General features: G+C 47.4%; 1 protein-coding gene across 1 annotated transcript in view; it reads right to left on the bottom strand.

The window, feature by feature from the left end:
- Nucleotides 1-27,849, bottom strand: part of SLIT1 (slit guidance ligand 1) — a 170,401-nt gene that overhangs the window by 125,510 nt on the left and 17,042 nt on the right. Inside the window, exons 2-4 of the mRNA XM_036828945.1 lie at nt 24,117-24,188; nt 21,786-21,857; nt 16,366-16,437 (exon numbers count right to left, since the gene is read on the bottom strand). Of these exons, the coding sequence (XP_036684840.1) occupies nt 16,366-16,437; nt 21,786-21,857; nt 24,117-24,188 (216 nt within the window). The remainder of the gene's footprint in view (nt 1-16,365; nt 16,438-21,785; nt 21,858-24,116; nt 24,189-27,849) is intronic.

Here is a 27,849-nt window from a genome sequence, read left to right as displayed (position 1 = left end):
GATTTTTAAATTACTCTCAGGGTTCCTCTGTATTTGTTTTCATCACACCAAACAGCCCAGGCCCCTTGACTCTATGTCATATGAAACAGTTTCCAGGTGGCTCCCGATGTGAGCCGCCCTCCTCCAGAACATGTTTCATGTTCTCCCCGCAGCCTCCCACAATAAAACACAAATAAATAAATAAAATACATAACTTCACACAATAAAACACAAATCCTAGTACTGAACACTGTTCTCTGGATGTGCTCAAATCAGCAGAGACTAGAACAGGCCTATCCCCTCCCCTGGAGAGGCCACTTTGCCTCTATTCGTTTAACCTAAGACTGCATTCACTCTTTTAGCCACCTTACTGGGCTCCTGAGTCATTCTCCACTTGCAGTCACAGGCTGTTTTCATAACAAGTGCTGCTAAATCAGGTCCCCCCCGCCCCTCTTCAACGCTTTCACCGTCATCTTCACATGTATCAGCATTTCATTTCACCTCGTTGATTCCCACCTAGTTCATGGAGATCTTTTTCAGTCTTACTTCTATCATCGTGAGTATAATGGCTATCCCTTTGCAGCTTTGTGCCACTTGCAAATCTGTTGAGCACCCCTTCTGTATGCTCATCCAATTCATTAATAAGAATGATAGAGCAGAGTCCAGAGAAACTAATGACTTGCCTAAGGTGTCACAGCCAGATAGTGACAGAACCAGATCTAGAACACAAGCATCCTGGCTCCCAGTCCAGTACTCATTTCTATCACACTCTGCCAAAAAGTCTCCAGGACCCCTCAGATGGCTCTCTCTCCAGCCATCTATCATACCTACCTCCTTATTGGTCCAACCCGAGAGGCCCTGATTATCGACAGGAAAGTCTGGTCAGGGCTGGATTCCTGGGAGGAAGATGGGGAAACTGCCCCCTGGCTGAAGGATCCTACTTCGTTAAATCATACCAGCTTCTTGCAGCTATAGCTCTGTGCTTCTCCAGGGAAGCCTCTGGAGTAGCCCACCCAACAGACCAGGCCAAGCAGAGCTGGAAGCGGCAAGGAGATCTAGGGGTATTCCTTCACAAGGATGCCTGGGATAAATGGAATAGAACAAGGGGGACCACAGAGATTCTGGGGATAGATCTGAACCTTGGAAAGAATCTGTACAATGGGCAGTCACTTACAGATAGCTTCAGCCCTCTTACAAACAATTCTCACAGATCTGTCCTAGAAACATGAATGCTCCCTTGAAGAATCTGCCAAAGATAATGGCCAGTTAAAGGGCTGACCCTTGGCCCACATCCTTGCTCTAAGTATAACTCTAGAGAGCATACCAAGATCACTGGGCAAACATGCCAGGAAAACAGGTCAAGATCACTACAAGGATTCCTAACGATCTGAACTGCTCACCAACAAGACTAGCTGTCTTGTGGAGTAGTGAACTCCCTGTCACCAATGTGTTTAAGTGAAGGCTGGGGTATATTACTTTCATCCCACTTGAATCCAAAGATCTAAGCTCCCATACCCTCTTTTCTGCCGTGACAGGTCCCTTGTGATTCCAAATAAAAAGCCATCACTGGGCCCAAATAGCCAAAACAATTTTGAAAAAGAAGAGCAAAGTTGGAGGACTCACACTTCCTGATTTCAAAACATATTTAAAAGAGACAGTAATCAAAACACCGTGGTACTAGCATAAAGACAGACAAAAAGACCAATGGAATAGAATAGAAGGCCAGGAATAAACCCTTTCCTATGTGGTCAAATGATCTCTGACAAGGGTGCCAAGACTATCCAATGGTAAAAGGACAGTCTCTTCAACAACTGCTGTTCAGAAAACTGGATATCCACATGCAAAAGAATGAAGGTGGGCCCTCATCTCACACCATATTTTAAAAAACTGCTTACCACCCAAAACTATAAAACTCCTGGAAGAAAACACATGGGAAAAGTTTCATGAGATTGGACTTGGCAATGATTTCTTGGGTATGACATAGGCAACAAAAGCACAGACAACAAAAGCAAAAATAGACAAATGGGACTACACCAAATTTTAAAACTTCTAAGCATCAAAGGACACAATCAGTAGAATGAAAAGGCAAACTGTGGAATGGGAGAAAATATTTGCAAATCATGTATCTGATGAAGAGTTAATGTCCAGAATGTTTAAAGAACTCCTACAACTCAATAACCAAAAAAAAAAAAAAAAAAAAATCAAATAACCTGATTTAAAAATGGACAAAGAACTTGTCCAAAAACTTTGGGCATTTTTCCAAAGATGATATACAAATGGCCAACAAGCATTGAAAAGATGCCCAACATCACTAATCATCAGAGAACGCAATCAAAATCACAATGACATGTTACCTCACACCCATTAGGATGACTACTATCAAAAAACCAGAAAATAGCAAGTGTTGGTGAAATGGTGCAATCACTGTGGAAAAGAGTATGATGATTCCTAAAAAAATTAAAACTAGAACTACTATATGATCCAGTAATCCCACTTCTGGTGATATATCCAAAAGAACTGAAAGCAGGATCTTAAGGAGTATTCACAACAGCCAAGAGATGGAAGAAACCCAAATGTCCATCAATGGATGAGTGGATAAACAAAAATATGGTATATACATACAATGGAATATTATTCAGCTTTAAAAAGGAAGGAAAAAAAAAAAAAAAAGGAAGGAAATTCTGACCCATGCTATAACATAGATGAACCTTGAGGGCATTATGCTAAGCAAAATAAGCCAGTCACAAAAAGACAAACACTGTATGATTCCACTTATGAGGCACCTAGAGAGTCAAATTCATAGAAACAGAAAGTGGAACAGTGGTTACCAGGGGCTGGGGGGAGGGGAGAAGGGAAGTTGTTTAATGTGTACAGAGTTTCAGATCTGCAAGATGAAAATATTCTGGAGATCTGATTCACAATGTAAATCTATTTAACACTACCGAACTGTACACTTAAGCGTATGGTTAAGATGGTAAATTTTATGTTATGTTTTTAATCACAATTTTTTAAAAAGCCATCGTTGACAAGTGGCAAGACAGCCTAAAACTGGAAAGGGCGAATGGGAATTTGGGTTTCAAAGAAGCAGAACCAAGCTACAGGTATATCAATGGAAGCTGAGGAGCCTTTTGGATATGAATACCAACCCTTTATATAACAATCTCTGCTGCCCCTGTGGACTTCTGATGCCTAAGTATAAAGTCCCAAAGTAATAAAGTCCATGTGTATGTCCTAGGAAGGACTTTTGATGCTAACAGGCTCAATGTTAAAGTTTAAATTAAGATTGAGATTGATACCAGTCAAGAATTAATGAAAAAGGTAACGCACCGTATCTGAGTGTTTATTTCTTTAAATCTTGCACTATTACAGATCACGAATTTAAATGTAATGAGTTATAATTTGTGTTAATATTCACACCAAGTTAACCTAAGAAAGAGCTCTATATTATAGTCAACTCCTGGGGAATGTGTTCAGAGAAAGGGTCTGCTCCTGCCAAGCCACTGTCAGTACCAACAACTGGCCAGATAGAGGCCTGCATCTCCTAAGCAAAGGACTGGACCCCACAGAACTATGGGAAAAAGAGCCAGGGATTTGGGAAACACAAGGGGTTGGGTTTATCAGCTCTCTGTCTGCCCTTCACCCACCCCACTCCAAGGCTCCCCGCAAGAGCAGGAGACCCACAGATCTTCCCTGGGATAAACATCAGGCTCTGCCAAGAGGCTCCATGTTAACACTGGGGCCAAAGCCAGACTGACCATGGGGGTGAACAGCCAGGGGCTCCTTGTCCTCCGGCACATGGATGGGGGTTGGGAGGAAGGAATGGGTCCAAATAAGGCAGTGGTTCCCAGCCATTTCACCAGAAGGATGCCTTTTGATAGCTCCTCCACCACACCCTCAAACCCAACATTTGAAAGATCTGAGCCATTAAAATATCTTTATTAATACTATACCTTTTCATATTTTTACTATTAACCAAGAGCCAATTAATCAACTGCCATTCAGGGCTTCCCATTAGCCTCCACCAAACAGCTGCACCACCAAACTGATATATCAAAAATTAAAAAAAAAAAAAAGAAACAATGAGTTTGCACATTTGGCCCTACTGCACACATTGTAAAGAGCTTGAGGAGCCCCATCATTTCTTCTTTGAGCTTCTCGAGATCCCCAGACACCTGGCTGGGAATCCCAAGTAGAAAACAGAACCACCTGGGCCACAGTGGTTCAGCTTAAGGAGAGGGTCTAACTAGGAGATGCCAGGTCCTGGCCCAGCATCATCCAAGATTGAGTCAGTCAAACCCCACCACGTGCCAGTTACCATCTCATCACCTGAGTCCAGCCCTTGCCGACGCACGTCTGTCTCCACCAGCTAAAAGGTCCATGTCTCCTCCTTGAACCCCTCCTCTCTCCACTGCCAGCTCAAGCTCTTCCTGCCTCCAAGGAAGCAGGGGCTCCCTGTGACTACCCTCCACACCCCATTTCAAGCAGAGGTGTACCCCTGCTGCTTCTGCAGAGACTCAATTCAACCCACCCCCAGTAGATATTACTCATCCTACAAGCCAGCACTGGGCTCTTGAACAATTGGCTTCATGTTTCTAGACCACAAGTCAAGGCCAACTACAGATCAAGGAGAACAACGGTCAGCTGGCAAGTACTGAGTCCATGAAGCCGGGGCCCAGCACAGACTGCCATGTCCCAAGATATCAGAGAAGGGAGGGAAGAACTAGTGAGCTCTACACAAACAGTGGAAGCTGTTTACTCTCCTCTCACAGCCTTCGGGACAATGTCTGCCACCAGAAAGACACCACAGCTTGCTGGCCCTGCCGAACCCGCTCATGCTGGGGAAACAAGGATGGGTAGGCCTAGGTCCCTGCCCAGTCTGGTAGGGGGTAGGGGAAGCAGGGAAAAGGGTTATGTGGACCGTTGTGGGGACTCTGACCAAGATATGAGCAACTGCTAAGAGGGCACCGAGAGGGGGAAACAACCCAAGTGTCCATCAGCAGCTGAATGGATAAACAAATGTGGTATATCCACAGTGGAACATATTACTCAGTCATGAAAAAGAATGAAACTTTGATATATGCTACAACATGAATGGACCTTGAAAACACCGTGTTAAGCGAAATAAGCCAGTCATGATGGCAAATATCATATGATCCCGCTTATACAAGGCAAATTAGAATAGGCAAATTCATAGAGACAGAAAGTAGACAAGAGGTTACCAGGACCGGGGGGAGAGGGAGAAATGGGAATTATTGTTTAATAGGTAGAGAGTTTCTGTTGGGGATGATGAGAACTTTGGGGTATAGATAGTCCTGATGGTTACCCAACATTGTGAATGTAGTTAATGCCACTGAATTGTACACTTACAAATGGTTAAAATGATAAGTATTAGGTTGTGTATATTTTACCACAATTTAAAAAAAAAGTTATAAAGGAAAAAAACAAAAAGAAGGTATTAAAGAGGCAACAGTCAGTTTTGCCAGGGGTGGGAGGAACTGAGGAACTATGACAGGGAGGTAACATTACAAACAAGCTAAGGGAGATGTGGGCCCATCTGTCCCTCCTGCTCAGGTGCAGACTGTGGGAGGAAGGGGAGGAGAACCCTCTGTGGCCCCCTGGCTATCACTCATTCCAGACTCCTCATTCTAGAAGACAGAGCCCGTCTACACCTCCTTCCAGGCCGAGATCCACACAACACTCTGTAATTGTGGGGTCCCTGCTCATGGGGCAACTGCACCCTCTCCATCTACCTGTGTCTCCCACATCCTTCAACACCTGACTTTAAACCTACCTTCCCAGAGGACTCCCGAGCAATCTCTTTCTTCTTCCTGTTTCTCTATTTTCTAAAATTTTCTATAACGAAAGGCAGTACAGCATGGTGGGTAAGAGCGTGCCGTGCATTCAAAGCCTAGATCTGCCGACAACTAGCTATGTGACCCATTTACTTAACCCCTCCATGCCTCAATTCTCCCAACTGTAAAATGGGGATAATAATGGCTTAGGACTGTAACAATTAAAATGAGAAAATGCATGGAAATTGTTTGGCACGTAAGTGCTTAACAATTCTATTAAACTCTCTTTTTTAAAAATACTGGAATGATTGCTCAAGCATTTTTAAATGCCTTATTTAACTTTAAAAAAAAAAGAAACCCCTTATCTTTCTTTGCTTTTCTCTATTTTCCAAATGTTCAATATCATAGCAAAATTATTTATACAATGTTTGAGATGGTTTTTAAAAAATGCTCACTCCCCTAGAAGTTTTTCACAGCAGCCCCCTCCTGCATGCCCCCTCTGTTCAGAATCTTCTCCATGCTTATGAATTGTTTATTCCGCACCGATTTTATCAAGCTGTAGGAGAGAACTGGCAGCTTTTCATTCCTTTGAGCCCCTGTAAAAGGTCCCCAGCAGGACACGATCCCCTGCGGATGACCCATCCACAGCTCTTGCCCCCAGCCCTCCCCCAGGCCCTGGTTTCCAACTGGCTATCCTCATTTGTGAAGGCTCACAAAAGTGTGGTTGTGAGGCAGTGGGGGGCAGAGCCACGGCCGGGGCTGTGCTCAGGACATCCATCCATGCTGGGCAAAGTCAGCCGCTCTGGCACATGGTCCGTCAATCTCAGGCTGGCTGCCCTCTTCCGCAGAGGCTCCTGGGCCGACCCAGTGGGACGCGTGCACCTTCACTAGAGCTTTGACAGCAGGCACAGATTTAATGATTGGAAAGCACTTTGAGAGCCCAGAGTGCTCCATAATTGTCAACTCATAATCCCCAAATCGCTCTCTGCACGGCAGCAAGAGGTGAAGCGTCTGCCCTTGGGAGGGTCTTTGTTCCTGTGGCTCTCGCACCAGAACCAAGTCGGGCAGAGACAGACAGGGGCTCTGCCCGAAGAGGGGTCCCCACCTAAGACTCAGCAAGCATGCTGGGGAGCAAGGCTTCTCAAAGTGTGAACCAGATGGGGCTTGACAATAATGCATATCCTTGGGCCCTTCCACACCTGTTATCTCAGGGTCTCTGACGATAGTGCCTGGGGATCTGCATTTTAAAATCCCCTAAGTGACTCCCACACTAATTTGAGTACTGATGGTTTAGCGGGAGGTGCATGGGTCTGGGGTCAGGGGGACATGAGTTCAAGTCTCAGCTCTGATCCTTATTGTCTGAGGCCTCAGCAAGTCTGACACTAGACCCACAAGATCTAGGTATTCCCTAAAAATAAAATTTTCAAGACTTTCACAGTCATATCAATTTGGCAACACCCTACATGTCCCCTGGGGGCTTTATAGTGAGCACAAGTGGATTAAAGGGGCTGAAAGTCACTCCACAGAGAACCTTGTTTGACCTCAAACTTCCCCAAACCTTCTAACCAAGGAAGCTTCTTTCTATCATTAATGCCAGAAACACCTCACAGACTTAATATCTCACAACAAAGCTCCTGAAATTCCTTTCTGGGAAAAGGGGAGTCCAGGGAGTGAGGGATGGCATCTTAAGGCAGTTCTGGCAGGAAGAAGCCCCATTCCTCACGCTTGGGGTCCTCGGCGGGTGGCAAGGACGGTTCAGTTCCGCAGATCTGTTGCCTGGAGTGGACGCGTCACAAAAGCGAGGTCACCCTCCTGCTTCGGGTAATTTCCCTCGGAGGCAAGACAGATCCATTTTTAACAGCTCTTCATTTCAGCAGAGAATGCCCCCTGCCTCTGATGGGGGCTGGGGACCAGGACGGGAAGGGAGGCTTTGTTCTTCTGACCAGTGCTGACAGTTTAATTAAACCCAGCTCGAGACAAGGTCAGTGGGGTCAGGCATTCTTCAACAGGGCTCCAGCAGAATATCACACCCCCGCCTCTCCAGCCACCGAGGCCCCCGGTAATGAGTTATCCTGGTCCTTACAGCAGGGATATAAATAAGGGGGAATCAATGCCCTGGGCTGCCCTTAATCACCCACCCCCACCCCTTCCAGGCCCAGCAGAGACACAAAAGGTCAATCTTGTCAGGGCACATATTGGTTTCAAGGCTAAAAAGAAACCCAGAGGAACTGGGTTTCCAGAAGCGGCTTCTGGACGAGGAAGGGAACGCAACCAGCAAGAGGAGGGATTGCAAAGCAGCGGGAGAGACTCCTCCCCAAATCTGGGAGGACAGAGCACAGGCGGCTGACACTCACGGTGCTCCCCACCCAAATGTGGGTGAAGCCTCGGTTTTGCTGCTATAAGAGAAGGAGGCAGGTTCAAATTTGTCCTGTTAACCCTAACCATAACCCCTATGTGCATCTGCAAAACAACATCTCCACACCCTCTCATGGGTGGCTATCAAGTGATGAAGCTGATCTTCAACCCAGGTCACCTGCCACCAGGATATAACCACCCCAGGCAGGAGATACGGGTCCAGCCAGTCAATCATCTCCCCCCCCACTCCAAACTGTTGATAGGTCAGAGGATACAGACTGCTTTTTAAGAGCACTAGTGATAAACCCTCACCTCCTGCAGAGATAGCGCCCCACCTAGCCGTCTTACACAGCCGTCAAGTGTTCTCAGCACCGACCACAGTGCCTGGCTCATAGGAGGCCCTCTGTAAATGTTGGGTGAGTGGGTGCATGGGTGGATGGGCAGGCAGATGGAAGGTGAGAGGGGAGTTGGATGTGGTGAGGGGAGGAGAAAGGAGGGTGGGTGGGTGAGGCATGGGGGGATAGATGGGTGTATGGTAGGTTTATGGGTATGTTGGCAGATGCCTAAGTGTAGGGTGAATGGGTGGGCTTGGTGGGCAAATGAGTAAAAGACTGGAGGGGCAGGCAGATGGATAGGTGGGCAGGAGGGTGTTAGATGGGAGGACCAGTGGCAAGAGATGGAGGATGGAGGGATGGGCAGATTGACTGATGGGTTGGTAGATGGGTAAATGGGAGCACAGATGAGAGAGAGGCTGGCTGGGTGGTGGGTAGATGATAGGTAGATGGGTGTAGGAGGTGGGCAGAGGGTAGATGGGTGTAGGAGGTGGGCAGAGGGTGGATGGGTGGGAGGGGGTGGATGATATGGAAGGATGAACTGTAGCATCAGAAAGACCAGGGTTCAAATTCGCCTCAACCCCTTGAGCAGGTCACAAATCCTCTGAGCTTGAATTTCTTCATCTGTAAAAGGGAAAATTCACTGATTTCCTGAGCATCTACTATGTGCTACAGAGCTTACACCTGACCACCTGACCTGAGAGGGAGTTACACCTCTCTGAATCCCCACAAAAGGCTGTGAGGCAGACATTATTATCTTTATCGGATAGAAGAACAAACGGGCTCAACGGGGTTCAAGGAAGTGGCCCAACATCATTTATCTAGTGTTCACTTTAACTCAGACAACAGAGGTTTTCCAGCGCGTATAAAAACTGTGAGGTCTCCTACCATAAAAATATTACACTCTTTTTATTGAACACCTGGGAAATATAAAAAAGAAAAAGTCACCCAGAGATAACCCCTGTTGGCATTTTGTAGTCATTTTCCTGTGCATGCTTTAGAGTGATTTGTTTAGTGACCATATTGTCAAAACAATTTTGCATCCTGGCTTTGATATCACAAACATTTATCTGTGTTACTTTATGTCTTTCATAAAGGCCATTTTTGATGATGATATAAATATTCCATAAAGTGTATATACCAAAATTTACTTAACCATTCCCCCAAGGTTGGACATTTCAGTTGTTCTATATAGTTTTCAATATTCTATATTTCAACATTCTAAATTATGCCGCAATGAACATGTTTGTGGTCATATTTTATTGATTTTAGGGTCAATCCCCAAACGTGAGATTTCTAGGTCAAGGTTTAAGCCCATTTTCAGACTTCTTATGGTCCCTTGAAGGCCTGGTGTCTAATTCCAACCCTATTACCAAACTGCTCTGTGGTCCAGGCCAAATCGCCTCTCTGGGCCGCAGGTCCCAAACGTGGAAAGAAATGGACTAACCCAACACGTGGAGAAATATTGGTGAGGAATAACCAGCAAGAGGATTTCAACTGCCGAAGCTACACAGAAAAAATCAGTTGAAACGTGGCCCACACCACCTGATGTGCTTTGTGACCACACCTTACCCTGCACATTTGGTCTCTCTCAAACTTGTTTTCATGCTGATTTAACATATGGCCTCTGGTGAAAAAAAAAAAAAAAAAAAAAAAAAAAAAAAAAATCCATGATTTGCTCCAGGTGGAAAGTATTAGTAACGGATCCCTCAAAGCAGAAGAAAGGTCAACAGATGAGAGGCCAGAAACGCCAAGCCCTGCATCCTCTCTTACCCTCCTCCTGAGGGTGGGCCCCAGAGTGTGACTGCACCAGGAGGTCCCATAGCCGCCAGCACAGCTCCTTGGCCCAGGAGTGAACTCCTGACCAAGGATGGGCCAACCAGAATCCTTCCCCAGAAATCTGGGCTGGGACTGGAGACTCGAGGAGATCTGAGCTCCAAGGTCACAGGAAGTAGGAGGGGAGGAGCACGGTGGCCAACCAAAGTCATGGTGGAACTGAGATGTTGCTGGTAAACCCAAGACACTGGTTTGCAGGGAGGAGTGGGACAACAAGGTAGACAATCAGAAAGAACTAGAAACATCCCTCACACCCTTGGTCCCAGCTGTGCCTCACTTCCTGTCATGGGAGCCCGTGAGTCTGCTGCTTTTGCCTTTACACTACCCAGCCCGCCCCACCCCACCAGCCTGCAGGGGTCCTGTTTCTGGAACCAGGAGTGCCGGAGTGCTCCTCAGCCAGACCACTGGGAGAGTTACGAGAGATGTTCTGGAATGCCAGATGCTCAGGTCAATGGATTGGGGGTGGAGGGAAGGCAAAGAATATTAGCAAATAAGTCTTTAAGCACTTGCTCCTGTACCCTTCCCTACAACCATCACCAAGGTGAAAAATTCAGGGCCCAGACAACCGGGACAAACAACCAGATCAATAAAAAGGTTTATTTAATCGTTTCCCCCCAGAATGTGCCCTTTTTGAGATGACCTGAACTGGAGAGGCATCAGGAAGTATTGCCCCTGGTCATGAATTCAAGTTCTAGGCTGATATAAGCGGGGCGTGCTGCACAGGAGTCCTCCCCAAAGTCCCATCAGCTTGCACTCCTATGCGTAGAGGTGGGCTTAAGAAATAACAAGAGGAAACAAAAAGACAACCTACGGACTGGGAGAAAATATTTGCAAACGATGCTACTGAAAGAGATTAATTTCCAAAATATACAAACAGTTCATACAGCTTAATATCAAAAAAAAAAACACCCAATCAAAAAATGGGCAGAAGACCTAAATAGACATTTCTCCAAAGAAGACATACAGATGGCCAACAGGCACATGAAAAGATGCTCAGTATCGCTAATATTAGAGAAATGCAAATCAAAACTACAATGAAGTATCACTTCACACCAGTTAGAACAGCCGTTATTAAAAAGTCTACAAATAATAAATGCTGGAGAGGGTGTGGAGAAAAAGGAACCTTCCTACACTGTTGGTGGGAATATAAATTGGTGCAGTCACTGTGGAGAACAGTACGGAGGTTCCTTAAAAACCTAAAAATAGAGTTACCATATGATCCAGCAATCCCACTCCTCGGCATATATCCAGAGGAAACTCTAATTCCAAAAGATACGTGCACTCCAATGTTCATAGCAGCACTATTTACAATGGCTAAGACATGGAAGCAACCTAAATGTTCATCAACAGATGAATGAATAAAGATGTGGTATACACACACACACACACACACACACCCCACACACACAACGGAATATTACTCAGCCATAAAAAAGAATGAAATAATGCCATTTGCAACAACATGGATGGACCTAGAGATTATCATATTAAGTGAGATCAGACGAAGAAAGACAAATATCCTATCATATCACTTACACGTGGAATCTAAAAAAAACGATATAAATGAACTTATTTACAAAACAGAAATAGACTCACAGACAAATAGAGAACAAACTTATGGTTACCAAAGGGGAGAGCAAGGGGTAGGAGGAGAGATAAACTAGGATTTGGGGATTAATATATGCACACTACTATATATAAAATAGATAAACAACAGGACCTTCTATATTCAATATCCTGTGATAAACCATAATGGAAAAGAACATGAAAAAGAATGCGTGTGTGTGTGTGTGTGTGTGTGTGTGTGTGTGTGTGTGTGTGTGTGTGTGTGTATATACCTGAATCGCTTTGCTATACAGTAGAAATTAACACAACATTGTAAATCAACTATATTGATACTTCAATTTTCTTTAATCGTTAAAAAAAAAAAAAAAGAGGAGCGCTAAAGAAAATAGTCTCCCTTCACCCAGACCCAGCTATGCTCCTGGATAAGGAACGGCTTAGAGTTAGGGACCAGATGCCTGGGAGGAAAAGGCAGTAAGTGTTAGAGAAAGGTTCTGGCTACAGAGCCTAGAAATCCTCCTTTGCCCTTGGAGCCAAAGGGCAGCCAAGCCTTCCATCGGGGGCGGTGGGGGCTCCTTCCTCTAGAAGTCCCTCTGATGAGTGCTGACTGGCCCTGTCCCCAAGGCAGCCAGCCCTGGGCCACCGGCGTGAAAGCATCCAACGTTTCCAGAGGCTGCTGCCTGCCCTGGATCCCAGCCCCATAGCGTGCCCGGAGCGGGAGTCAGGCAGACCCCTGTCCCCTTCAATCGCTCTTCCACTCCTTGAATAGAGCTCCCTGTGCCAGCCTTTGGCTATAGAATCTGGGTATTTAATATTCATTAAAGCGCAGAAGTCCTTTTCTCCAGGACTCCTCTTAAAATATAAAGCCATGGGCTTCCCTGGTGGCGCAGTGGTTGAGAGTCTGCCTGCCAATGCAGGGGACACGGGTTCGAGCCCTGGTCTGGGAGGATCCCACATGCCGCGGAGCAACTGGGCCCGTGAGCCACAACTACTGAGCCTGCGCGTCTGGAGCCTGTGCTCCGTAACAAGAGAGGCCGCGATAGTGAGAGGCCCGCGCACCGCGATGAAGAGTGGCCCCCGCTTGCTGCAACTAGAGAAAGCCCTCGCGCAGAAACGAAGACCCAACGTAGCCAAAAATAAATAAATAAATAAAAGAAACCATGCTCTCATGTGAAAAATTAAAAAAAAATATATATATATATAAAGCCATGAAGAGCACTGGGCAGGGAGTCCAAAGGGGCTTCATTACTGACCCTGTGGAGGTCGCTTCACCTCTCCAACCTTGACGTTCATCAGCAGTAAAACCAGAGACACTGTCTGCCCCGCAGGGTCAAAGGAGTCAGACGAGACAGCGTGCACAGGAGGACCAGCTCCACTGCAGGGCCCTTCACTCACCCGCACGTCAGGGACACAAGCAACGTCTGCTGCAGGCTGTCCTGGATACTGTCCGTGCTCAATCTCAGTTCAGCCTCAGGAGAGCCTAACTGTGCACAGGTAAGAAAAACTGCACCTGAGTTACACCATGAAAACCCAGGACTATCTGACCCTTGACTTCCTACTGCCCTGCGCTACCTCCCATTCCACTAGGGATCCTGGCTCCCCAGACACCAGCCAAGAAGGCAGCCACACTGGCCACACGGTATCACCGCTCTCAGGAGGGCGCCCAGGGACATGCAGGGCACTGATGCCCCTGATGAAAGGTAGACTCAAGTGCTGGAGGGAGAGAGAGACCCCTGCAGAGCTGTCCTCTCCCCTTCAGCCCCACGAGCTGGTGGAGGTTATGGCAAAAGATGCTGGCCCCTCAAACTGTGAATAGGGCTGGAGGTGACTGCAAGCAAAAGCCGGGAGGTTTGCGGATTTAGATTCACACGACAGGGTCTTGGATATTTTAAAATAAATGAGGGATAGATGGAAACAACCTATGTGTCCATCAGCAGAAGAATGGATAAAGAAGATGCGAAATATATATATATATATATAAAATATATTATATATATTATATATTTGTATATTATATATATTATATAATATATATAAATATATATTATATATAGAAATATATATATAAAATATACAGTGGAATATAATTCAGCCATGAGAAAGAAGGAAATCCTGCCATTTGTGACAACATGGGTGGACCCTGAAGGATCATGTTAAGTGAAATAAGCCAGACAAAGACAAATACTGCATGGTATCACTTATATGAGGAATCTAAAAAAAAAGTCAAACTCACAGAAACAGACAGTAGAAAAGTGATTGCCAGAGGCTGTGGGATGGGGAAATAGAGAGGTTGGTAACAGAGTATAATCTAACATATAACATGATGACTATTGTTGATAACACATTCTTAATATAATTGAAATTTGCTAAGAGAGTGGAACTTAAATGTGTCAAAAAAAAGAAGATAAATATGCGAGGTGATGGATATGTTAATGAACGTGGCAGGGGATCCTTTCACAATGTGTATGTATATCAAATCATTACAGTGTACACTTTAAGTATATTTCAATTTTATTTGTCAATTATACCTTAGTAAAGCTGAAATTTAAAAACAAATTTTAAATTTTTTTTAAATAAAATAAATGAAGGAGGATCAAAGCAGTGCCCAGAGCTTAACAGCAACTAGGCACATGTTCCAAACCCTGGATGGTGAAGGGCATCAATATGCTGAAGGGAAGGGAACCCAAGCAGGCAAATAATGCTGGGAGAATGGGGGCCAAAGCTTGAAAGGCTAAGAGGGCTTAAGAGAAGGAAAAAGAAAAGTACAGAAGGAGATCAAGAGAAAAAATGTTCAGGATGAATTTTTGCAGAGAGGCAGAGCTGTGATAACCGCTGCAAGAGCCAGCTCCGAGAAAAGACAGGGCGGAGAAAACAGCAGCTGCTGGGGCCAAGTCAGGACAAAGCCAGCTGCCAGCATGGGACACTAACAGCATGGACCTTGTGGACCAGCACTGGCCCACAGGTTAAAGGGATGTTAGGGTGGCTGCACCTGCTAGGAAGGGTCTTGAGCCTTCAGCAATCAGGAAGAAAAGTAAGGCACTCACTGTGTGTGCCTGGCACCAAAGGGCCAACCTACCAGTTGTAGGGGGACTGACAGAGAAGGCCCAGCACAAGCCCAAGGGTGGCAAAGACCAGCAGAAGGGATCATCACTGAGCGATCATCTCCATTTCTAGGGAGAGGCCTCCAGGCCAGGAGGAGGAAACAGGAAGAGACTGGAGAGACCATTTGGACAAACTGAAAATTAGAGCTCCGCCCTAAGGACAAAAACTGGAAGGCAAGATCAATGAGAAATTCTGGAGCTGCCTGCAGACCACTGGGCTTATCAAGAGGTGGCAGTCATGACAGAGGTGGAAAGAACTAGCCACGTTTAATCAGAGGGGAGGAGATCAAGCTCCAGACTCCACAAGCACGCCTCTCAGCACTCAGGTAGCCCCATGGTGCTGACTCCCACCCAGCCCCACCCTTCAGTCCTACCTGCACCTCCGGACTCACCTGCACCTCCACCTAGGAGCTGTCCTATACGCTTCTTTAGGGAAGAACCGGCAGCCTCAGCATCTCACACCGTGCTTTGCTGGGCACGCAGAAGGTCCCAACCAATGGTTTTTCAGGTTGTTAATGACGACTAAACCTCCCAACTCAAAATTCAAAAACCTGACAGCCCTTCAAAAATTGAACAAGAGTACTGTACATGGTTGTTCTAGGTACTTACAGAAAGCAAAGCTAGAAAAATCATAAATTATTAGAAAGCAGATTTAGGGCTCAAAGTTAAGAAAATGTTTCTAATATGCAGATCTGTCCAACAATGGAATTGGTTGCCCAAGGAGGTGGTGAACTCCCCATCACTAGAAGTAGCCAAGCAAAGATTAAAAGACCATACATACGCTAAGGAGCTGCAGAAGAGAGTCCTTAGGTCATCTCTAAGGTCCTGTCCTACCCAAGATCCCACAGAATGAAAGGAGAACAATTACAGACATATCTCGTAAATCACGGAGCAGCAGAATTGGCCACTACCTTTTAAACTTGAAAGAAGTACATTTACAGCAAATACAAGTATGACTCTATGCCATGGTTAATAAGCTCACAGACCTCATTACTCTGAGTTGAAAACAGAAACAGATCCAAGAAGGGCTTATGTGAATGAATATTCCACCCAAGGCGGTTACCAAAGGCAGCGAGAAATGCATGAGTATGGTCCTCCCCATAAAGTCTGCCATCATGGCTGACAAGCTTGCCCACCCCGAGAACATTCCCATACCACACTGTCAGGGGCAGCACACAGAATTGGATAGACTGCCAATTCTGTCAAGTGCTTGCCATGAAGAAAGGCCCCACAAAGCACCTTCCTACAGTAAGACGGCCTTTGATGCCCTGAACGATGCCTGCCAGGTGAGGAGCATAGGGGTCATGGTCATGGGAAAGTCCAGGCCCCACTGACCACACACTGCCCCCTCAACCGGGTGAGGGATAAGACCACAGAGAGAGCTTTCTTCCGTGAAGCGTCACTCACAGCCTCGACAGAGCCTGGTTATTCTGGAACAGCAGTTCTGGTAATGCGTACAGCTGGTTCCGGTTGAGTCGTCTAAAAAAGAGAAGAGAGGAGGAGTTGGAACTGGCCAAGCTGTCCGGGAAATCCAAGGGACTTTTCAGAAAGCACTGGATTCAGAGTCAGAGGGCCCAGGGCTCAAATCCTAACATGTCACTGTGTAACCCCAGAGAATCCCCTTCTCTGAGCCTCCGTTTCTTCATCTATAAAGTGGGAATTCCGCCATCCAACCCTTGGGGAGGACAAGAATAGAACATCTCTGAAAGCCCCTCAACCAAGGACCTGACGTGTAGTGGGCAGTCAGTAAACAGAGCCTCTTTCCTTCCGTTATGCCCTCCCACACCCATCGTCATCATCACTTTACATTTGCAAGGCCCTGTGTAATTAATCAGGCACTGATTCAAATATTATCTCAGTTTGTGAGCTGGCTACCTGACTACCCTTGAAAAGTGAGATACACCCTAATGGGATAGGACTGGCCACGGGGTTCTGATTCTTTATTGCTTTCATCCACATTTGGCTCAATGGTGACTCAACTTTTTTATTGTCTGCTTTAGGTCTTTTTTCAGAATGAAAATACCTTTATTGATTTTTTTATTTATGAAAATGCATGCTCAATATTTTTAAAAGCCTCAAATAATAGAAGAAAAAGCATTCGGCCACCTGCATTTTCCTCACACAGCAATTTGTAGATGTCTTTCCATGTCAAACAACAGAGGATGACACTTTTAATCATTTTATTTTTAGTATGTCCATCATTTTTTTTAATTTTATTTTTATTGGAGTATAATTGCTTTACAATGTTGTGTTAGTTTCTGTGGTACAATGAAGTGAATCAGCTATATGTATACCTATATCTCCTCCCTCTTGGACCTCACTGCCCCCACCCCCCATCCCACCCCTCTAGGTCGTCACAGAGCACTGAGCTGAGCTCCCTGTGCTATACCATAGGTTCCCACTAGCTATCTATTTTACACCTGGTGGTGTGTTTATGTCAAACCTAATCTCCCAATTCATGCCACCCTCCCAATTCCTCTATTGGTGGACAGACAACTATTCAGTATTATAGACACAGGCAGGAGTGAGAAGTCTGGTTCTGGAATGTGGCCTGAAAAGACAATGCAGAAAGGATTCAGACTTGTCCCAGGAAGGCAGTGAAGTTTAACCAGACTCATCTTGCCACCTTAGGCAACCAATTCTCTGACACTGGAGTGTAGCACTCCGCCCAACTGGGGTGGGGGGGCAGTGACACCTATAAAAGTATGGAACCTTGGTAATCACACTGTGTCCATGGACCACCTGCAGGGACATCACCAGGGAGGTGGTAAGAGCTGCACTATCCCAGGCTACCCCAGATCTGTGGACTCAGGATCTGCATCTCAACCAGGTCCCCAAGTGATCTGGGTGCACATCAAAGTTGGAGAAGCACTAGCGTAAAATGCAGCCCCTGCCTTCCAGTCTACCGTATACATTTTTTTTTAATTTTTATTTATTTTATTTTTGGCTGTGTTGGGTCTTCGTTGCTGCGCGCAGGCTTTTCTCTCGTTACAGCGAGCGGGGGCTACTCCTCGTTGCGGTGCGTGGGCTTCTCATTGTGGTGGCTTCTCTTATTGTGGAGCACAGGCTCTAGGCACGCAGGCTTCAGTAGTTGTGACACATGGGCTCAGTAGTTGTGGCTTGCGGGCTCTAGAGCGTAGGCTCAGTAGTTGTGGCGCACGGGCTTAGCTGCTCCGCAGCATGTGGGATCTTCCCAGACCAGGGCTCGAACCCGTGTGCCCTGCATTGGCAGGCGGATTCTTAACCACTGCGCCACCAAAGAAGCCCCACCGTATACTTTGAATTTCTCACAACCATCTCCTTTAACAGTTCTAGAGGATGATAAACCAACTGGACAAAAGCTTTCTTTTGCTGGGAGGGAGGAAGAAATATAATTCGATGTGGCCAGTAGTAACTGGTCTGTGGTTACCTCCTAGGAGGTCACTTTTCATCTGATATGTGAGAAAGGTACCATTTTCTAACACGGTACAATCAGGGTTGCAATTTTAGACAAGCTGGAAGAAGTTTACTCTAAAGGGCAGGCTCCTAGGGAAACACATCACTGCCTCGGAAAAAAAGGGACCACCGATGTAATCCTTAAAGCAACAGGAGTAGACATCAGATCGCTCCAAGTTCCTTAACCTCGTCTAATAAATTAATCCTGTATTTACACTGCCTGTAAATCATTGGGTTTTGTTTTGTTTTGTTTTCCCCCAAGACCTTCTCATTTTTCTGGCTTTAATTTCTGAAAAACACTTAAGAGGAGAAGGGATTCAATAGCTAGTTTAAAGTAGAAAATCAAAGGAGGGACCCAGCGTGGTGAGGGACCTACAGGAAACTAAGAATAACGACAATAGTAGTGAGTCCCAACTAGCCTTACTCTCTCTGTAAGGCTAGTAACTAGCCTTACTCTGTGCCAGGCGCCAGAATAAATGCGTTATAGGCATTACCTCACCATCAGAGGGAAAGCAGAATGAAAAGGTGGGTTTCTCTCTCTTGAGTATGAAGCATCACGGTCATGCACATACCCTCCCGTCTCCTCCCAGAAACAACCCCAGGGGGACGGTTTGACCACCACCATCTCACCACGTGGCTGGGCTCTCAGTTCTCAGAATATGTTTGTAGACTTCACTGAGCTGTCTCTTTGATAGCTGAGGGGACTTGGATACCCAGAGGTGAGTGGCTCACCCAAGTCACCACCGAGTGGGAGAGGTGGGTTCTGAAGCCTGCCTTTCCCCGGCTCCCACCTCGGCAGCCTCCACGTTACACGGTCACCCTCAGCCGGCCCAGGGTGACCGAGCGCCCCGCCCCCCAACACCAGACAACCGATGCTTGTGACCCACCAATCCTCACGGCCGGCAGCACCGCACACTTCTGCTTCTGCGCTCGAGTCTGTAACTGCGCACAAGAACCAGTCCTGTCTGTTCCCAAGCCTGTTTATGCCAGAGGTACTTATAATTATATAATTGAACTGACAATTACCTAAATGAACGAAATATCAATACTAGCGTGAAAAGAGAGAGTCATCTCTACGAAAACTGGTTGAATGCCTTGGTAAGAGTCAATAAAAGGAAAGTTGTTAATCAAAGAGTTGTTGAATTAAGTAAAAGACTGGGCGGCAGGAGGCGAGCAGGGGAGTCATAAAAGAAATTCAGAATTCTCCTGCCAGATTGCTTCCAAGGGCCTTCTAAGAATCTCATTCCACCTTAAAGAAACCAAAACCAAAAATCGTGAGCAGGGTATATGTGTGTGGTTTAGGCGAGGAAAATAATACAGAACTCCAATCAGCATTTCACACTAAAAAGTAAGACTTTGGCAAAAAAAAACAAAAACAAAAACAAAAATGGGGGCGGGGAGGGTCAATAAATGCACATGATATATTTTAACATAAAATGAAATGTTTAGAGTACGTATGGGTTTTATGACTCTCCACTTTAACCAACTTTTATGATTAACTGATCCACCATTGGTCTCTGACAAGTCAGAGGAGAGGGCCATCCACGGCCAGCACTAGACGTCCCCAGGGACAGAGCAATCACACACCCCAGTAACTGCCCACCACGCAGTTGCTGGTGACCCACCCCGGAAGAAAGGAACTGGAAAAGGACAGAAGGGACAAAGTCTGCAGTGACACGTTATGACTCAGAAAGAAGGACCCTGCCCAGCCTTGGGTGGCAGCAGCAGATGTGACATGGGCCACCAGTCATGTCTAGACTCCCTCCCACCTTTTCTCCTTCCCCAGGGCATGGCAGCCCCGGAGCTGGAGCCGGAACGCGTATTTTGTTCTGAGCCTTTTAAAGAAAACTAACACAGGATGAATGATCTGTTCTAGCTTTGGGCTCCTTATGGCTCCATTTTAGGCCTGGATGAGGAAAAGTTCAACTTGGTTTTTCTCCAGGCAGCAGGAAGGCAATGAGACAACCATATTCTTTCCATTTATTTAATACCTTATTTTCTTCAAAGTAAAAGAGAAAAGTAAGGTATTAGGTTACAGCCATTAAGAGCTCGGGCTCTGGAGGCAAAATGATCCGGGTTCTAATCCCCATTTCTGCACTTAACCATTTAATAATCATCTCATAAGGCAAGTGCCTTAACTTCTGTGCACCTCCTCTTCTTATCTGTAAGACAGCACTGACCACAGTGTTGTTTTAAGGATTAAATGAGATATTGGAGGACAAAGCACTTATCTTGGTGCCTGGCATAGAGTAAGGCAATCAATAATAGCTATAATTATCATCACAAACTCATTGGAAAAAAATCCACAAAAAAAGAAAAGCATAAAGAATAAAGTTAACTGTTATCCCACCACTCAAGGTGATGAGAGTTAATAGTCTCAATTATTTTCTTCCTCCTGTATTCTGTACATATACAAGTTGATTTTACTTACACAAATGTAAATGTGTAAATAAAATCCTGCCTTTCATTTATTAAAATCCTGCCTAGTATAAATGCACTTCCTCCCTTTTCCACTTAATGTGATATTGTAGACCCATTCCTATGGCCTTAATAGTTCTTCAAAAATGTGATTTTATATCTTATATCTCCACCAGAATGGTGTTTCCAATTTTTTTGTTGTATTTAAATAATGTGCAATGAAGATCCTGATATATAAATTTTTAGCCATGTCTCTGATTATTTCCTTAAAATCAAATGGACTTTCTGGTTCAAAAGGCAGGAACTTTAGAACTCTTGACACCTACAGCCAAACCAAAGCAGAAAAATGAGGCCGGTGACAACCATGAATGTGAGTGGACATCACCCACCTCACCCATACTACATTCTTTTTTTTTTTTTTTCATTATTGCCAATCTGAAATCTGGCAAAAACTGATCAAGACCTATTTTCAAACTCCAAAGCCCCCTAAGGAACAAATGATGCAAATCAGAAAACACCACCTTCAGTTCTGTGTTGTGGCCTCAAGCACCCAAGACACTGCTCCTAAGGACTTCCCTGCGGTTGGTCCCCCGGGCACACTAGTGCTTCCTTTAAAGCCACACAAATCAGTAACAGTGGTTATGCCTGGAGCATAAGGTTATAGGAATAAATTTCACTTCCTCTGTACTGTGTGGATTTTTTGCCATGATGCGTTCTCAGGGAAAAACAACAACGATAGCTGTGTTTAGAATACGCAGTGAGGACACTTCCAGCTGTCTTTGCCATCATCTCACGATGACGCTGCGACCCCTTCCACGGCTACAGCTGCCCCTGGCCCCCACTGGCAGGCGGGAGGCAGGCTGGGCGTGCAGTCCCGTGCCTGAGCACCCCCTCCTGCCACCAGGCTCAGCCTCTCGAGTCCACTCGGCGGCAGTCCCCACCGCCCTCCTGAGCCTGTGCCCACAGATACTCACAGCCGCTCCAGCTCCTTCATGTCGTCGAAAGCCCCGCGTTCCACCACGCCAATCTGGTTCTCCATCAGCTGCCTGGGGAAGGAAAAGAGACAAGAACAGCTCCAGGACGGTGGACAAGGACTCCTAGAAAGAGCTGGCACAAGGGAGTGAAACAGGAGCAATGCCCGAGCCGCACGCAGATCCGAGCCCTGGCCTGAGCCAACAAAACTTCCTCACAGCTTTGCAAATTCCCGACACGGGCTCTTCAACACACCCAGCTGCAGCAGCAAGATGTGCTTCCGGCCCTACCCCATGCTGACCCTCTGAAGCTGCCTGCATGGCAGAAGGCCACGGGGCACCAGAGCACCAGGCCATCGCTCCAAAGGCATGCCCGGGGAAGCCCGCACCCAGGCAGCGGGGGCTGGCTCTGTGCTGCAGGCGCACGTGCCCTTCTCCGGCCCAGAGGGCGCATGTCCGGGGGCAGAGCAGGGGAGATCGGCCAGTAGCCGGGGGGAGAAGAGCATGTACCAACTGGGCCCAGCCCACACGTGCGGCAAACACACTCTGCGGTTGGCAGACAACACCCCCGCTGCCTGCTCCCCCGCTCCGCCTGGCCACATCTGCTGCCAACTGAACCACCTGGCTCTGGGGGGACTCTGCCCCTCCTTACCACCAACGCGCCCTGAAACCCAGAACATCCAGCTGGCAGGGCAGCACTCTTCACTGGCAGATCACTTGCTGCGTGGTAATTTTTGAACTCATCAAGTATGTCTTTCTCCCGTGTTTTCCCCTCCCTACTCTCAAGCAGGTGGCTTATGTGCTCCCGCAAGGGCCTCACATGAAGTTTGGAGCTGGGCAGGGGGCAGAAGCTGCTACCAGACACTCTCTTCCTCTGCTTTGTTTCCAAAAACGCTGTGCTGTTGAGGAGCTTACGCTGGATGGCGTGCGGGGAGGTGGGGGGAAGGGTAACACCAGGCAGGAGGGAGGGCTTCCCCAGACTCAGGAGAGATTCCTGGAGCCTGGCAAGGGTTCCGAAGTCAGTGGTTCTGGAGACGCAGAGACCCCTTCCCCAGCGACTGACAGTTACAATCCCACAGAGGATCAACCACAGGGTCACCAGCTCCTCCAAAGCCCTTCCGAGCTGCAAAGTCAATAGTTCTGAAAGAACTGAGGCCCCAGGACCCCTGCATTACCCTGGGAGCAGGGAATGAGGGACCCTATGACTGTCTGCTAATGAATTTCCTGCCAGCCAGGTGGGATGTGGGCTCAAAGTCGAAACGGATGCAGAGAAAATTTAAAAATGCCCTTCTTCCCTGCACACCTGAGTCTGTGGGCTGAGACACCCTCACATCAGAATGCACACATGTGGGGTGTCTCTGCACCCCAAGATCAACAGAGCAGGAGCGGGTGAAGGGATCCACCCTTCCCCCTTGCTCCTCACCCCTGCCCAGCCTGACAAGGCAGGTGCCGTGGATGACTCCTTCGCTGGTTGGTGGCCACCCCGACAAAGTCGTGCCTGCCACCTCCAATGTCGGCCACTGTCAGGCACCTGAGGGGAGTCACCTCTGTCCTCAACTGCTCCCAGTCACTTCCTCCTCAACTCAGGGGGTCTGTGGCCTTGCTGGGAAGTCCTTCTGGGGCACAAGTTCAAAAGAGCTGCGGAGACTGTTAGAGACTGAATTGGGTCATCCCCCCCCCACCCCAAAATTCATACACTGAAGTTCTTACCCCAGTGTGACTGTGTTTGGAGATAAGGTACGTAATTAAGGCTAAATGAGGTCGTAAGGATGGGGCCCTAATCTGATAGGACTGGTGCCCTTGTAAGAAGAAGAGACACCAGAGATCTCTCTGTGTGCACACACAGAGGAAAGGCCACATGAGGACACAGCGAGAAGGTGGCCAGGAACAGAGGCCTCCCACAAACCAACCCTGATGGCACCTCGATCTTAGACTTCTAGCCTCCAGAACTGTGAGAAAATTAATTTCTCTTGTTTAAGCCACCCAGTCTCTGGTCTTTTGTTAAGGCAGCCTGAGCAGACCTGGTCTTCCTTCACCCCAGGAGCCAGCCAATGGACAAGGCAGCCCCATCTGCCCAGGTCCTGCCAGGCAGTGACTACTGGTGCCCACTCCACGCCCAATTTTCTCAGCCATATGGGAGGCAGTGGCCACTCTGGGTCAGGACTTAGCACACCTCCACCCACCTGCTCATGCCATCCCAAGACTGACTGCGCAGGGGAGGGGCCCAGCTGGCCTACAACCCTATGACCCACAGCCAGGGCTCTGCCGTGAGACCACCGCTGAGGGGAGGGGGCAGGAGAAAGGTTACAAGCGGCAGCAGCATGCCATACTCACAGCACCCGCAGCTGCTTGAGTCCCGCAAAGTCATTCTTATGGATCCGAGTGATTTTGTTGCCGTTGAGTTCCCTGGGGGAGGAAAGGAGAGAAGGAGATGGTGAGCTGCCCAGGGTGGCCCCCAGGCCAGGGCTCAGCTCTGAGCTCCCTCTCCACGTGGCTTAAGTCAACCATCTCACCAACGGGGCTGGGTGCTTCCCAGCCAAGCCCCGGGACCCCCAAGTCTGTGTCATCCTAACAAGCCGGGACCTCTTTGCAGCAGATGTTCAACCAACAGGAATGCACAGGGCACGGACTCACTGCTGGGAGTGCTGTGGAACCCCAAAACGTAGCTTTTGCCCTGAAAGAGCTCAGTCTCGTTGGAGAGACAAGACATTCACACAGGAAAGAATTTAGAAACTAGCCAATTAGAGAGGCTCTTCAGGTAGAATCCTTGCTGAGCCTCAGTTTCCTCATCTATAAAATAGGGATAATAACTGTCTCCCTCATAGGAGTAACATGAGGCATAAACAAGCAAAGAGCATGGCCTGCACTTAGAAAGGGGCCCCTTGGGGATACTGATGCCATCATCTGGTGGCACTGGTTCCCACAGCTGTCCAGATTCCAAGCAGGAGAGAGCAGGGAGGGCCATGCCATTTAAGGGGACTGAGGAAGTGGGACTCAAGCTGAGGTCCAAGAGACAAGGCAGATCCGCAGCAAGGGGGATGGAACGGACACTCCAGGGAAGGAGAAAACCCGGAGTGTCTGGAGGGCTGGGAGCCGTAGGAAGCAGGGTTGGGGGAAGGTGGGTCCAGGCCAGAGGGCCTGAGAAAGGAAGCAGAGGAAAGACAGGGAGCCAGTGAGGCCTCCGGGCAGGAGCTGCCATGAGGCCAGTCCTGCAGCGGGGACAGGAAGGCAGGGCCCAGGAAGGGAGGCCGAGCCCCGCGGTGACTCGTCCCCTCACACCACCAGGGCCTCCGGTCCTTGCTCCCTCCCAAGACCACATGCTCCTCCCACGGCCCTTCCAGTCATGCCCTGGGCACCTTGGACATGAACCCCACCTCCCGCCCCCTCCCACCCAGCCTCCCGGGAAAGGTCACTCAGCCTCTGCTGGCCACCCCTCTTCACAGGGAGCTGGCCCAGCCTTGGAAAGGCAGGTCACTCCACGGGTCAGGCACTCCACTCCTCAGAAAGTTCTTCCACTGAGCCACACACAGCGGAATCTCACTCCGGCCCAGCTCCAAACCCAGCTGTCACCTCCACATCTAAGCTGGCTTCCTGTGCAGCCCCGCGTTCACAGCCACCCCGCCCCCTCCTCTTCCTCACCATCATCGCGGTCCGCCGTACGCTTAGCAAGAACTTAACTGTGCTCGCGCGTGCACATCCACGCGCACAGACACTCACACGCTCTACCTGCAGCCCAGTCTCCTCATTTACCAACTTTGGTCAAAGGTTCCAGGTGTTTCCGCCATCCCAACCCAAGTCCAAGCTACTTTGAAAAACAGCAAGTTCCCTTTCCTAACAGTGTTTCAGAAGTGTGATGTTCTAGAGCTGCTTCCACTAAGAACAAAATATTATTGGTTTCCACACACTCTGGGAACTGGGCTTTGCCTACATCCTTACAAGATGCTGGAAGGTAGTTATCGCGCCCATCTTACAGATGAGGAAAAAGTGTATCAAAGAGGTCTTCCCGAGGTCACCACCTGGTCAAGGACAGAGCAGGGATCCGTAGCCGTCTGATCCTAGGGCCTGGGCTTCTTCCACCAGGACAGGCTCTCTCCCCAAGTTGACAAGCTGATAATTTATTCAACTCATCACTCTCTCTGTCCTTCCCCTGGGCCTGGCTCCTGATCCTGGGGAGCAGCTGGAAAAACTCATTCCCTGCTCCTCAGCTCTCTTCTAACAGGATCTCTCTGAGGGGTTTGAGGCCTCTCCAAGGTAACGGGGCCATTGGTGAGAGCACCAGCCTGAGCCCCTTCCCGCCCTAAATGCCTGGAGGATGCCTTCTCCACATGAGATGGGCTCTTTTCAATGTAAAGGCCTTTTTTGTTGGACTAAATATTCTTCCCTGAAACAGCCACCTCTGAGCCTCTCTTTGCTGCTCCTCCTGCCACACGACCTCACTTCAAACAAGGAGAATGTCATCTCAAAGCCCTGAAAACTGGTTCCCTCCACAAGCAGGCGGTTCCCTCTGGGCTATCCTGCTCAAACTTTCATCCCTGAACCCAAAACCACAAGGAATTTGGGGTGTTTTTATGGGGTTTTTAAAAAAGATTTATTATTTATTTATTTATTTTATTCATTTTTGGCTGTGTCAGGTCTTAGTTGTGGCGGGCCGGATCTTCGTTGAGGCATGCGGGATCTTTCGTTGCAGTGCAAAGGCTTCTCTCGAGTTGGGGCGTGCGGGTTTTCTCTTCTCTAGTTGTGGCCCGCAGGTTGCAGAGCGCATGGGCTCTGCAGTTTGCGGCACGTGGCTCTCTCGTTGAGGCACGCAAGCTCAGTAGGGGTGGCACGCCAGCTTAGTTGCCCCGCGGCATGTGGGATCCTAGTTCCCCAACCGGGGATCGAACCCGCGTCCCCTGCACTGGAAGGCAGATTCTTTACCACTGGACCACCAGGGAAGTCCCGGTTTTATGTTTTTGATTATAATATATGTCAGCATTGATTACAAAAGCAAAAATATTAAACTTAAATGGACGTCGACAGAGCCATGCTTAGTTAAATTTCAGTACATCTGTGAAACTGAATGCCATGCAGCCATTTAAAACAGTACAGATCCCTTTGTATTGACAAGGGAAGATGTCCCTGATACAGCCCCTGGGAAAAGGGTTTCAAGGCAGCTTGCATGCCCCGAGCCCACTTATGTAAGAACTCACAGGTGTTATCAGTAGAGGTATATGCATAGAACGAGTTTGCTGGGGGCTGTTCACTGCATGTGAATGCCTGTAACCACTGAGTGGTAGGACTTGAGGTGACTTCAGCTTCCTTTTCATACTTTTCTGCATTGTTTGAAATTTTTTAAGAGATATCTGTATTTTTAAAGTCAACAAAATAGGCAAGTTATTGTGCTGAAAAATACGAGTAATATATGTACATTATTGAATTTTTTCAATTACCTTAAGAATAAAGAAAAATCTCACATTAGCTCATCACCCAGAAAGAACCCCCTGTTAATATTCTGGAATATTTTCTCTCAAGCCTGTTACCTTTGGATATAAGTTTTATCGCGTAGAGATAATATGACAAATATTTACTGAAGACTTGCTATTTGCAAAGCATTTTGCAAGGTTCTGAAGATACAAGAGTGAATGAGACATAAATGGCGTGCACGCCTTCTGCAATGTCATTCCCTGCTCGTTCTCCATTTACGATTTTGATTGGCATAAAGGATCCCTTCCGTTGGATATATCAAGGTACTGGGCATGCCCTGATTCTCTGTCACTGGAACATCTGAGCTGCTCTGGTATTGTTCACTTATAAATAAAACTGCATAAAGCTCAGTGGGCATTTGGGAGGAATACATTCCTAGAAACGGAATTATTCAGTCAAAGGTCATGAGAAATCTTGAATTTTACAATCATTCACTCACTCCTTCTCATGGCCACCATGGTTCATCAGGCAATTGACTACAATAATTATTCAATTCACAGACAGCAAAACTGAGGCAAAGACAGACGTCAAGACTTGTCTGAACAAGGCAGGGCCCAAATGGAACTCAGGAATCCCTGAGGATGGAATTCCCATCAGGTGGGCA

This window comes from Balaenoptera musculus, chromosome 16 (assembly GCF_009873245.2).
Source record: "Balaenoptera musculus isolate JJ_BM4_2016_0621 chromosome 16, mBalMus1.pri.v3, whole genome shotgun sequence".
In the NCBI taxonomy this organism is placed as follows: Eukaryota; Metazoa; Chordata; class Mammalia; order Artiodactyla; family Balaenopteridae; genus Balaenoptera; species Balaenoptera musculus.
The sequence above is the reverse complement of the archived record's forward strand: the minus strand, read 5'-3'. Positions and strand labels throughout refer to the sequence as shown.